The sequence below is a fragment of the Osmerus mordax genome, chromosome 10 (genome assembly GCF_038355195.1).
Source record: "Osmerus mordax isolate fOsmMor3 chromosome 10, fOsmMor3.pri, whole genome shotgun sequence".
In the NCBI taxonomy this organism is placed as follows: Eukaryota; Metazoa; Chordata; class Actinopteri; order Osmeriformes; family Osmeridae; genus Osmerus; species Osmerus mordax.
In genome coordinates, this window is record NC_090059.1 from 5,304,653 (window position 1) to 5,317,429 (window position 12,777).

Below are 12,777 nucleotides of genomic sequence, written 5' to 3' on the forward strand. Positions count from 1 at the left end.
AGATTGGAATCATGGATGTGCAAGCTGACAAAAATGCAGCAACTGCGGGATGCTATCATGTCAATATGGACCAAAATCTCTGAGGAATGTTTCCAACACCTTGTTGAAAGTATTCCACGAAGAATTAGGGCAGTTCTGAAGCCAAAATGGGGTCTGACCCGGTACTAGCGAGGTGTACCTAATAAAGTGGCCAGTGAGTGTATATATATATATATATCGTTAAAAATGTTGTTGCCGATAATCGCTATAATTCTTTTTGTTTTGTGAGGTTCATCACCCAGGGACAAGGGGATAGGTAAGCTGCCCATGGGTATATATTCCCATCACATAGTGACTTGGCACCCATTCCTAACCTAAAGTGTTAACAGAGACAACACATGTATTTAGGTTAGGGCTGTTTTTTGGTTAAGTAGTTAGGGTTCATTTTACTTTTCTTTGGCACCATTTGTACATTCCCTTATTCCCTGGAGTGTTGTTGTAAATACTTAACCTTTTAAATTTGGTGTTTGCAGTTTGTTATGGCTCCCTACACCTAGACGTAAACAAGTTTTCAATCTGGGGCCATAACAGACAATTAGACAGTTACGTTTCAACAGGTTTGACCAATGTGAGGTTGAGGCCTCTGTTAATGTCTGAGGACTCATTTGAAGGTCTTTACAAATGATGAATATCCAAAGTCTTCCACTGCAAGGATTGTGAAACTGAGTCTGCATGATTTCAGTCAGAGTTCGCAGTGAGAACTGCGTTTTGGAATTGATTGGCAAACAGTCCTGATGTTCCCTCGTCTCTTCTGTTGTTTGGGGAAACTCAGATTTGTCTTGGTGAGCTCCATAATGCTCCATAATGCTAATCCTGACGGTGTTTTCCGTGCCATTGTTGTGGCATTGCTGGACTGGATTGTCATCTTAGAGTTCAGAGTACAGGAGGAGTCCTATGTCTAAGGTAAGAAGGTGATTGGTCAAAAGTGGAATGTTGGATTGTCCCATCCTCCCCTCTTCCATTCGTTCCATTTGTAGGTGTGAACAGGTCTTAGGCTGGTTCACAATAATCTTCATATTATTGTTCTGGACATATTTGTACAGTTAAAAAATACAGTTGAATGATTGTTTTATAACTTTTGTTTCATGTAGATACTGAGGATGACTTGGATATCTTGCAGAAAGGAGAAGTGGTTGCTAAAGTCAGTTCTAGTTGTACAGATGAAGTCTCAAATAACTTAAATCTTACAATTTGGTTCACTTCATTGCATCACTTCAAAGTATGTTCATTTGTTTGAAATCCTGCCACAACCTGAGAGGAACAAAAGGTGACTGGTCCGTAAATGGTGACTGGTCGTCTAAGCAAACCCTTTGAAGCTCCTTGGGAGAGATAAAGAGTCCATATGCAGAGTGGAGTGGTGACTGGATGGTGTGAAGAAGGCTGATTGTTTTGACTCCTGTGGTCATTGAGGCAACTCTGTTGTTGGCTGTATGTTAATTTTTTTCTTTTTCTATTCCATTTTGCAATACTTGAATCCAGAACTAAACTGAATAGTTACACCATTCCTGAAGAGACGGACATTCCTGACATCACAGCTGATTTACAACTACGAACTGGTTTACTTCACAAGGAAACATGTAATGATTAAGACTGTAATATTTAGAATTGACATTCTGAAATGTATAAGCTATGCTGACTGAGAGGAGAAGAGATAGTACAATGCATGTGCCTGCACATCAAGGCGCAACAAGTTACATTGTTAGATTGTTATTTTGGCTTTTTCCTAAATGAATGTACTTCACACCTTTTTCCCACCTAACCCTAACAATGGGAATAATAATCATTTAAAAAGCCATGTACAGAAAAATGTCCAGTCAATGCACCGACTAAGCTCCCAATGTTCTTGTATCTATTAATTTATGAGTTGCTGACAGTCAGCTATACTGTACAACTCTAGCTGCATACCATAATTTGCATGTACATCCGTGTTAATTTATTTTGATAATTGACTAAATGGGATGTCAAACTCTAAGAATTCATTCTAAAATAATAACTTACATTTAAGTGGTCCACATGTCTGTAGTCAAAAGTATGGTGATTACTTTTAAACATTAAACAATGATGTTTATTTATTTTTTATATATATATATTTTCACACTGTGGAAATATAATGCGACTCACTTCTGTAACTAAAATGTATTTTGTTGAGACATTGAAAAGCTATCACCATTTCTTATTGCTGTTTGGCACAGTTTCCATTGCACCACAATTCTACAATCGACAGTAATCTTGACGGTAACATCAAAGTAACTAAAGGCACAATATAATCAGGATCTGTAAATGTAACAGTTTCAAGTAGTTTGTTTTGCAAGTGTTTATATGGATCTTGTAGGTCAGGTCAAACCAAGTAAACATTCAGGTTTTAAAAGATGCTTGTCCCCCCCCCTTAAGCTCCCAACAAGGTGTAAGGCGAGTGGGTACTGTAAACATGAAACCAAAACAAACTTCTTGAATGCTACAAAATAATGTATATTTGTGTCTAAAATATTTGATTTGTGTATGAACTAGATAAATCTTCTTGTCCGTCTTTTGATTGATAGGCTTTTTTAAAAATTAATTGGCTTTTAAAAAGTTTAGTGAGTTGACCACTACAGAAATGTAGGAAATGAAACGTCCCTTTTTTCTATATTAGACTTTGAAACAAACATTGGGTGCAAGCGTGGGTGGCCCCGACTCATTCATGACTTTAATGGCACTTGGGATTAGTTCATATAACATGAACAAGGATTATAATATGACTAACATTTTCTTGTTGTTTTGCACTTGCTGTTGTTTTAAGGTAGACGGGGCCTTGTGACAGAACACAGCTCAGTATGTCAGTCCTTCAGATCTCTTTCCAGGTACTTCTGAAGACGCAAGCATCGCGGACACGAGAGTGACTGGGTCTTGCAAGCAGTGTGAAAGACAGCCTTGCACACCATACACCTGTGGTGAGAGAGTGTGGGTAATTTCATTCAGATTCTTGAACCATAAAGAAATTCAGTGTGCTTAGATACGCATAATATGTATATTTAAATGCATAATTGGCTATAAAATAATTATGTTGAGCATGCTGAAAATGACTGATTGGTAATACTAAACATAAATGTCTACATTACTCTCAAGACCCTGTAAAAGTATTCACCAGGTGGTGGAGCATCTTGGTACTAAATATATCTACTCCAGTAGGTATGCTTCTCTTTAGTCCTATTTTCTAACGGTCAGTTACAGATTATCAATCTTTACCATTACTGGAGGAGGATGAGCACTTACCGGACTGTGGTCTCAAACTGAAAGGGGAAGATGATGTCATTGGCTTGACATATTTGACAGATGAATCCTCTCTGGGTGCACAGGTCACATTGGTGAACATGGCTAGACGCAAACTGGATCAGGGTGTTCAGGTAGGCAGCATACTGGCCATCGGCTATCTAACCAGACAAGTGAACATACAGAGACACAAAAACACATACAAGGACACACACTGAATGACAGGTGTTTTTTCTGATCAAACCATCTTATTTATGATGTAATTTTGCACTCATTAAAAGACATGAGGAACAATACCTGTTGTAAGTCCAAGACACTGTAAAGATGACTTGATTCTAACAGATAAGTGCGTTGATCCAGTCTTCAGAGAATAGGAGAAAATAAGTCATTATTTTAGTGCAGTGAACACACAGGTATACTTAAGAAGTCTACTCCAATCTGACTGTGTGTACACAATCTGTTCAGAGACAGTATCAGCAGCATTTTGCTGCTCTGGTTTTGCTAATCCACTAAATGCCCTAGTAAACGGAGGGACAAACTTGCTGTGTCTGTGAATTGTTTGATCATTGAAACTGTGATGGTGATGCTGTAATCACACAAATGTAGTTAACAATAAAAGCCTATTTCATATAGGGTACTGTGACAGTGTGCTTGTAACTTAACTTAATGGAAGGGTGAACACATGTACATAATCCCAAATGGGTGTTGCTTAATGACGTGGTGGTGAAATTTGCATGGAATTTGCTAGGGATGCACCAATATGGAAATTTTGGCCAAAAAGGCAGACAAATAAAGTGGACAACTGTTTTTATTAAAACCTTAACCGCATAAAACATCTAGATCTTTCTTTTACCAAAATTATCAGATTTCTTAAATTCCCCCCAAAAATAAGTGGTTCAGCGGGCGGAAATAATCCATCATTTATCAGCTTTTATTTATCGACCACATTTTCTTATCGGATCAATAACAATAACAGTGCGTGTCCACGACAGCGATGCGAGCGACGCAATGCTCTCCATTCATTTCCAATGGAGCCATGCGTGGTGCATTGTGAGTTGCAACGCAACCCAAGCGATTCGAGTTGAGTTTCTCAACTTTATGTAAATGAGAGATTTTCACGAGCGATGGCCAATTGGATTGTTTTATGTTATTTCTAACGTAGCAACCATCATGGTAAACATTTCTAGCTTTCACAGTTTCAAGATGGAGGAAAAACGGATCCGTCTGTGTGGCTGCATACCCAGCCCTGTTTGATACGTCTCTGTATTCATACAGAGATGTTAACAAAAAAAGAATTGGCATGGCGCAGGGTTGTTGTTGCTCCTGGTGGGGGTTTTGTACTTTTAAATTCAGTCTTGTAACAAAATGTAACTTTGTTCTGTGCTAGTTAGCTAGCCCCGTCGGCAGTACGCGACTGGATACCCTGAGTGGCCGGTGGCATACTGTAACATTTAATCTTTCACCCTGAATAAAATAAAAATTGGTGAGTCATAAAATCATGCTGCATCTTGCCAGCGTATTGGATTTCTTGCATCATGTGTGTAAAAGTTGTGTTTCATTGATATTGTGAGACTGCGTTGCACACTATTAGTGGCGTTCGCATCCAATCGCGTACTGTAACATTTAATCTTTCGCTCAGAATAAAATACAGCAAAAAGAGCCAGAACTAGTGTGTATAGTAGATAACATCATGCTACATCTAGCCAGCGTATCAGATTTTTGATTCATGTGTGTAAAAGTTGTATTTTGATCGATATTGCGAGTATGTAAACCCAAGTCTGCACACTTTGCCATGACTTTATACGAACTACAAAAGTGACTTTAAAGAACTACAACTCTGCATTCATCTGTCTGACACGCCCCCGAGCGTGGTGCACTGTGGGAAGGCAAGCGATGGCAAGCATGTTGCATAGCTGTAGTGGACAAGCACCGTAAAAATAAGCATTTATCGGCCAATACTGATACAGCCGCCGATATATTGTGCATCCCTAGAATTTGCATAGAATAGGATTTGCTTTCATTTCTGTGCACCTTATCCACGTCACACATAGGCCTTCACGTGATTCCCATAAAAAATAAAGGAGGGCAAAGTTTCGCCAATTGAATTTCAAATCTGATTTGTGAGAGTGGATACTGCACTTGAGAATTAATAAAAACGTTGGTTTAGGCCGGTTTATGTGGTGGAAGCATGCACAGTTCTTGCATTCAGTTCAACTTTTAATGAATTCCCATTATATTAGGCTTTTTTTGAGGTTTGTATTTTCAAATTACATAAAGGTTTAATGTTATAAAATGTCACCTCTTAAATATCTTGCTTACATAGTTTATGTACAATGACAAACAATAAAAGAATACTTTGAGCAAACTTTTTCAAACCCTACACAGTACACACACGTTGCACCCAGACTGCAGATGCATACACGCACCTAGCCTTGACTTTCTTGCCAACTCCACTGCGGCAGATGAGAACGTAATCTCCCAGGAGGCGCAGTTTCTGACGGAGGTTTCGGGCCTGGATCATGTCCTCAGTGTGGTCCCACAAGTTAGAGTTCAACAGGTCAAGGTGCAGCAGTGGTTCATGCTCAATCTGTGTTAGCAGCTTTAGGGCCTGTCTGGAAATCTACAGAAATAATGAGCAACTAAACAACATGTCTGTGGAATACCTGAAATGGCGAAAGATGATGAGAGTACACACAATTATTAACTAGAGGGTACAATTTCTGTTGAAATTGTGAGGTGCACTTGTATCGGTTGCAGCTGGGCCATTATTATTATTATTTTTTACTATATCACCTCCAAACCTATTGTTTAAACTAATATTCAACATCAAAACATTCAGAGATTTTTCATGTGTACTTAAATTTTACAACTGATATTTATGTTTCCTTTTAACCCTTGTGCTGCCTTCGGGTCACATGACCCAAAGTTTCATAACGAACCATCGTTGTGTTTACCCAATTTTACCCAATGCAAAAACAAATAAAAATAATTTTCTTTTAACCTTCGCAATGTGGGGGGTCTGAGACAGCCCAACGCTTAAAAGAAAACACTTCACTTTGTTTTTGTATGCGGTGAAGTTGTCGCAATACGACGGTGGGTCACAATGACCCGAAGATAACACAAGGGTTAATAAGTATGCATACTTATTATTTATGAAGATTGCATAGATTAAAAAGCATACATTTGTTGCTGCTCATTTACACTTCAGAATGCTGAGAGTGAAGTGTAGAATGAAACGGTTCTCTTCTCATTTCCCTTAGTGCAAGAGGAAATGGTGATGCAGACTCACATAGTTGAAACAGTTACATCAAAACAAAGAAATTGGGCAAACTTATATGACTTAAACGTCCCTTAAGTTTTTCCCTTCTAGTGATATTTTTAAGCTTTTACGCATATTGCATTCATTTATTAATAAAGAACCTCCTTTGAAACAAGCTTATTCTAACGTCACAGGCAGTATCAGCTGCAATCACGATTCAAACTGTACCATCTGCAAACTGAAAATATGCCCCATAAAACAAACTTTATATGTATTTCTGGAAAATAGCTGTCTGAAGACTAGAGGGCTGTCACTAGCTATCCACACTGTAAGTACGGAAAAGTGCATTGAACTTTGTCAGCTTCTCTAATACTCCCTGTCAGCCTAAATCAATCCTGGTCATTAATCCTGGTCCTTGGGCCTACTGTAGCCCTAGATGTTTTAAGATGTTTATCTGCTCCAAATGACTGGTTTGTCAAAACCAATGTTGGAAGCAAGATACCACTAATAAATGTGTTCTTTGTGTACCTCCTCCCCACCTGAAGGTCAGTCACTGCTGCTGTTGCTAGCCAACTGCTGCTGTTGCTAGCCAGCTGGTTTGAATGCGCCGGAATTTAAATATGTTTCTTTATGTATATTTGAGTCCACACATTTGTAGATATAGGCCTATGTTTCAACTATATGGAAACGGATTACATTTACATTTAGTCATTCAGCAGACGCTCTTATCCAGAGCAACTTACAGTAAAGTACAGGGACATTCTCCCCGAGGCAAGTAGGGTGAAGTGCCTTGCCCAAGGACACAACGTCATTTTGCACGGCCAGGAATCGAACCAACAACCTTCTGATTAATAGCCCGACTCCCTAACCGCTCAGCCATCTGACCCCCCGATTAAATGAGCAAAAACGAGGCACAATTTTCCATCATCTGTCCATATATTTTTTTTTGCAGACAGGAGAGAAATGCCCATGGCAAGCTAACTAGCTAGACGGAGCGAAGGGCAGTTTGTAACACTCAGAATGTATCTCTAAAACAGGGGCACTCGTCGGACATAAACTCCATATCTCTAAACAAAAGTCCCAACTGGAAAATGTAAGCCGTTTTCACAGCCCTTATCTATAGAGGAGACCTTCGTAAAGAGGTTGGCGTAAAGTTTAGGCTATGGCATTGAAGTTCAGGTTAGTAGTCAGATTGTTTCACCAATTAAAAAACTAATCTGGGACTTTTGATAAGGAGAGTGCCGAAAATGTACTGTCGCCGTTTGGCTTCCTAATCAGCGGTTGAATTTAACTTTTTTCTTTCCAGTGTCACGTACAGCATTAAAGTGAGCTACATTGGTTTAAAAGTAGAGGTATATAATGATAATTTCACCAACGAATCGTTGACTTGTTACTTAATGTCATAATAAATCCTAAAACGCACATTTATTCTTGAGGCATGTTTATTATTTTAACGATTGAAAACAGACCTCTGTCGTATGTGTCGTTCAACAGAGGCTAATGTCATGATGCTAATGCCTCACTGAAATATCAGACAGAAGAAAGTAGATAAATAATATCAGCGTATATCGCATTGTACATTACATTTCACAATTGTGTTTTGTGAAATGAGTCGTCATCACCTTGGCCTTTGCCTGTGGCGTTTTTGCAGCTTTCTTCAGTTTTAGTTTAATAGCTATCTCCCAGAAGTTAGCAAGTGCACGGGTTTGTGACGTTAGGGATGTTTGTGACTGTGGCTAGCTAGTTAGCCACTGTTGGCTTCACTTTTAGCCACAAAAACTTACATTAAACCTAAACCGTGCAACAGAACGTAAAATACAATACAAGCAACGCTTTCGGGACCAAAACGCACACTTTGATACCGACATTGTATGTAGTGCAAAAATTGAGGGACGAGTTTGGATGGAAAAATAATAAATAATAATAAATATATATGAGAGAGAATATAGGTTGTGCCTTGTTAGAGGCAAGCACACCCAATTATAAATTAAACAGGGTCTTAAACTTATATAGATTGAGGAGTAGAGTTGGCTCACAAAGCTAAACCAGTGACAAGGTCACTTTTACAATATTTTGCCTTACCAATACATAAGTGTTGACAAATAAGCACTAATTATGTATGTGTGTTGGTCCTCTGGGGCTCACCTCTCGTAGACTGAGGTCCCAATTGTGCACCATGCGGGATGGAATGATGCTGGTGTCACCAAGGTGACATGAGTCACAGAAATATTGTCCTGTAAACTCACAGAGTCTGGCTTTCCCGAGGGAAACACCAATCTGCTTAGGGCATCCTGCAAAGAAGTTAGCAATAAAGTAATCGTACACAAACACAATTTCTATCAGTGTTACCGTTAGCATTATTGAATCCATCTTTTCAAATATTAAACTATATATTGTATGTAACTCAAAGTGGATCAAAAACAAAGTATATCACCTGCACATTTGAAGCTCTGTGCATCCAACCCTTTCTCTATGGGCACAGCATATAGATGGGCTAACAACAACCCATCCCCCTTTAGTCTGTGCTGCACCAGTCTGTGAATGTTTCCTCCTATGCTTGAGGGCATGCCTGGTTCCTCTGCCACCCCATCCTCCCCACTCTCCAGGTAAGAATCCAGAGCACCCCTGATGAGAGTCCTCCATGAACGCGCATCTTCGGGAGTCTCAGCCCTCAACTTGAGGGTCTCTTTGGTGGTTAGGATTTTAAAAAATGCAGGCCCTCCAAGAGAAACATCAGGAACTATGTCTCGGATTTCCTTGATGGGCTGAGACATGAGCGGCACCTTCCTCTCTTCCTGAACATTGAAGCCTTTTAGGGTTTCTAAGGAAAGAGAGAAGACCAGGGGGACCCAGGTGCGAACCTCGGGATCGGTGGAAAGGTACAGCACTGCCTCCTTGATGGAGTCTGATTCCAAGTCAGTGGGCCTTGTCCAGTCCAGTTCAAACACTGGTTTCTCCCCCCCAGCATCTAACAGCTCAACGGCTGTTCCCATTCGTTCTGGGCTGGAAGGGACAGAGGAAGTGGATGACAGCAAGGAGCATGGAGGCTCATCTTGGGCAAAGCCCATCTGTCTGGAGGTTGGCTGCAGAACTTCCCATAGGTCATCAGAACAGGGTAGAGGGCGGCACTTGTTGACGGCTTCAATGATGCGGTCCACCCAGTCCTCTGCCTCATCTTGATTGGCTGCCCGGAGGTACAGTCTTTTCCCGGGAAAGGTGAGCTCAAACCGGCCCTCAGAGGAGGTGATGCGAGCGTCCTCACAGCGGAGTAAGGAGCAGTTATCGCAGCAGGTGCGCTCCTCTGTGTTGAGGTAGAGGCGGAACTCAAAAGGCGAGAGCTCACAATAGTGGTCACGCCACATTCCCACAGCGCCGCGACGCTCAAGGTGGCCCAGTTTTAGCAAACCTCGGAAAGGGTTTGACAAGCCTACAGAAGTAGCACAAATTGAGAAATGGTGCAAATAAATAATAATTAATACACTGCGACTTATGAAGCAAAGGCATTGTTTCTTGAGTGACTTCAAATATGCAAGACAGCTAAATCATTCCAAAGTCAAAACAATAACAACACATTTCGATTGAATCTTCTGTCACAGGGATTGTAAGTAGTCTTTTTTTACTAATCAGAAATAAAAAGGTAAACTTAACCTCACTGTAACACAGAGTCAACCGACAACACAATGCCAATTTGATCACCTCAGTAAAACACAGTCAGCTTTTACTATGCTATAGTTTGGCATACTGATAATATATACTACTTATTGCTAGACCACCTACAATGACCTTGATCCAACCATAGCAGGGGATATTGTGCTATAGTGATATACGCTCTGCCCCATATGTCAGAAATATCTGAAACTTGTGTGCATGCATTATTTCTCATGGGGAACCAAAAAAGCCTCAAGAAACTTTAATGTCCGCCATCTTTTTTTAAAATTTAGAATCTATCAGATTTTTCCGCACATTGAAAATATGGGAATAACAACAGGAAAATCTTCTTGACATCGCCCATAGGAACGATTTCCAGCTGGTCACATGACATGATATGTTTTGGACATCCTCAGAAGAGAAGAGGATCTTTTTTGCTGAGATATGATCCAACTCTCCACTGCCAAATGCAATGATGTTCCGGACAAACATTTTTGTTTGCCAATTCGGCACCCAATTTTTCTCAGACATATGGTTTAAAAGTTACGTATGGGGATGCACCTCAAATTTTTATCCAATGGTGGCGCTTAAGTGCTCGATGGGTAGACATGGCTCATGCATAGTGTAATTGCCATTAGATGGACTTATAATAGTTAAATAAATGAATGAATGTCAGTGGGAGTCCTTGGCCTTGTTGAAGAGGCCAGTAGCAGATGGAAAGAGCTACAATTCTCAGAAAGCATGGGCCTGCTCAGAGCATAGGTGGCAATACAGGCCCCACCTAAAAAGTAAATTATGGCATGTCTGAAAGTTTGTATACTTGTGTTGTTGCTCATGGGAAACAAAGAACCATAGTGTTTGCATGATGGATTTCTCTCTAAAGTGATTTTTTACTTGAAAATTGCCCATTGATCCAATTGCCTGAAATGTTGTATACTTGTGTATACAACATACACATGTTATATACTCCCTGTATACACACTTGTATACAGGGAGTCAGGTGGCTGAGCGGTTAGGGAAGCGGGCTAGTAATCTGAAGGTTGCCAGTTCAGTTCCCGGCCGTGCCAAATGACGTTGTGTCCTTGGGCAAGGCACTTCACCCTACTTGCCTCGGGGGAGAATGTCCCTGTACTTACTGTAAGTCGCTCTGGATAAGAGTGTCTGCTAAATGACTGACTAAATGTAAATGTGTGCAATACGTTTCTCTACTATGACAATTTTTTTATGTTTAGCAATTTTCTTGAGGAATCCACCATTGCTGTTTGCTGCTACATTTAAACTCCGTTTAAAACTAGACAAACAGTATGTGCCATTCGTCAGAAGATTCAAAGCCAACAATAGAGGAAATGCCTATAGAATAATTCCTTTTCAGTGAGGTATGTTAAAATCAGGAAACTGGAACCTCCCCCCTTAGGTGCATGGCTTACGGTAAATACAGCATACCAAGGGGCGTGACCCTTATGACACTTCTTTGAAACTGATGTTTAAGAACAATTTTGTATGAGTTTTATGATTCTGTGGTTTGTGACAACAACCTTTTTTTCTTAATCAGATTTGAATACTTCAAAATACTGGAACACAGTGTAAATGTTAAAGCAGCAACATTACTGTGACAAAATTAGTAATGCAAATAGATTCATTAATAGTCTTTTTCATTTGTGACACGGTCCAGTCAAAAGGGGACGTTGTCGGCGAGGTCATTTCTCAGTTTTTTACAGGTTGTGAAAGTGCAGATTGTAAGTTTTCAAATGATGTGTCATACATTGAAATCTTAAATAGTTTAAGAAGATACGCGTATTTGAATGTTGTTAAACCTAGAAAGCTCTAGCCCAGATAAACGGCTTCAAAGATTTGAGACCTTTTCACGCCTTCAGAGAGGAGTAGCTGTTTTGTGTTAATCATTAGAAGCGTTCACTGCGGCGCCGGCCGCAGTGAAGAAAAGAAAACAATATTCGCACTTGATCTTAGATATGCGTTTTATCACCCAGCACTGTACCTGGCCCGATTATGGTTCAAGTCATGTGTTAAGTTGTTGGTGCAAATTGCATATTCTGAAAACAGCCTGACAGATGTAGCCTATTCATGGTTTACCAGGGCAAACAAAGAAAAATTAATCCTGTGCACAATGCAATGCCGGAGATTAATCATTCTATTTAGTCCATGGATGTAGGCTAAAACGAACGTAGGCCTATGGCAAAAATGTACGCCGAACACAGAACACATGCTTGAAAGTTGACAACTAGGCCTACTTGTGAAACATTATATTTAAGGGTTCTTGACTAAAGACCAAATCTGCTGATTCACTACTTGATTAGGAGGGGGGATTGGATTGTACTTTGTACAGACACAAACAGCCTACATACAAAACATCTAGTACATCCGCGCTAGCATAAGCAGCCCAAGGAAAAACAAGCTGCACCGTGATGCAAATCAAATCACATCACGTATGAAGCGCCCCCAACTCAACTTGAAGCTTAGGTAAACAAAAACAAAATTTAGCTGCAAGCAGCAATGGCGGATTCCTCCAAAACATTGCCAACCATTTAAAAATGTATATTCTTCACAAATTGTCACTGTATAGA

The 12,777-nt window shown here is 40.0% G+C and overlaps 1 protein-coding gene across 2 annotated transcripts in view; it reads right to left on the bottom strand.

Moving 5' to 3' along the window:
- Positions 1–2,591: 2,591 nt before the first annotated feature.
- Positions 2,592–12,777, bottom strand: part of plekhm1 (pleckstrin homology domain containing, family M (with RUN domain) member 1) — a 37,156-nt gene continuing 26,970 nt past the window's right edge. For both annotated transcript variants that reach the window (XM_067244972.1, XM_067244973.1), the window contains exons 7-12: positions 8,982–9,974; positions 8,693–8,838; positions 5,715–5,908; positions 3,586–3,649; positions 3,292–3,449; positions 2,592–2,964 (exon numbers count right to left, since the gene is read on the bottom strand). In XM_067244972.1, coding sequence (XP_067101073.1) covers positions 2,856–2,964; positions 3,292–3,449; positions 3,586–3,649; positions 5,715–5,908; positions 8,693–8,838; positions 8,982–9,974 — 1,664 coding nt within the window. In that variant the 3' untranslated portion in view covers positions 2,592–2,855. The remainder of the gene's footprint in view (positions 2,965–3,291; positions 3,450–3,585; positions 3,650–5,714; positions 5,909–8,692; positions 8,839–8,981; positions 9,975–12,777) is intronic.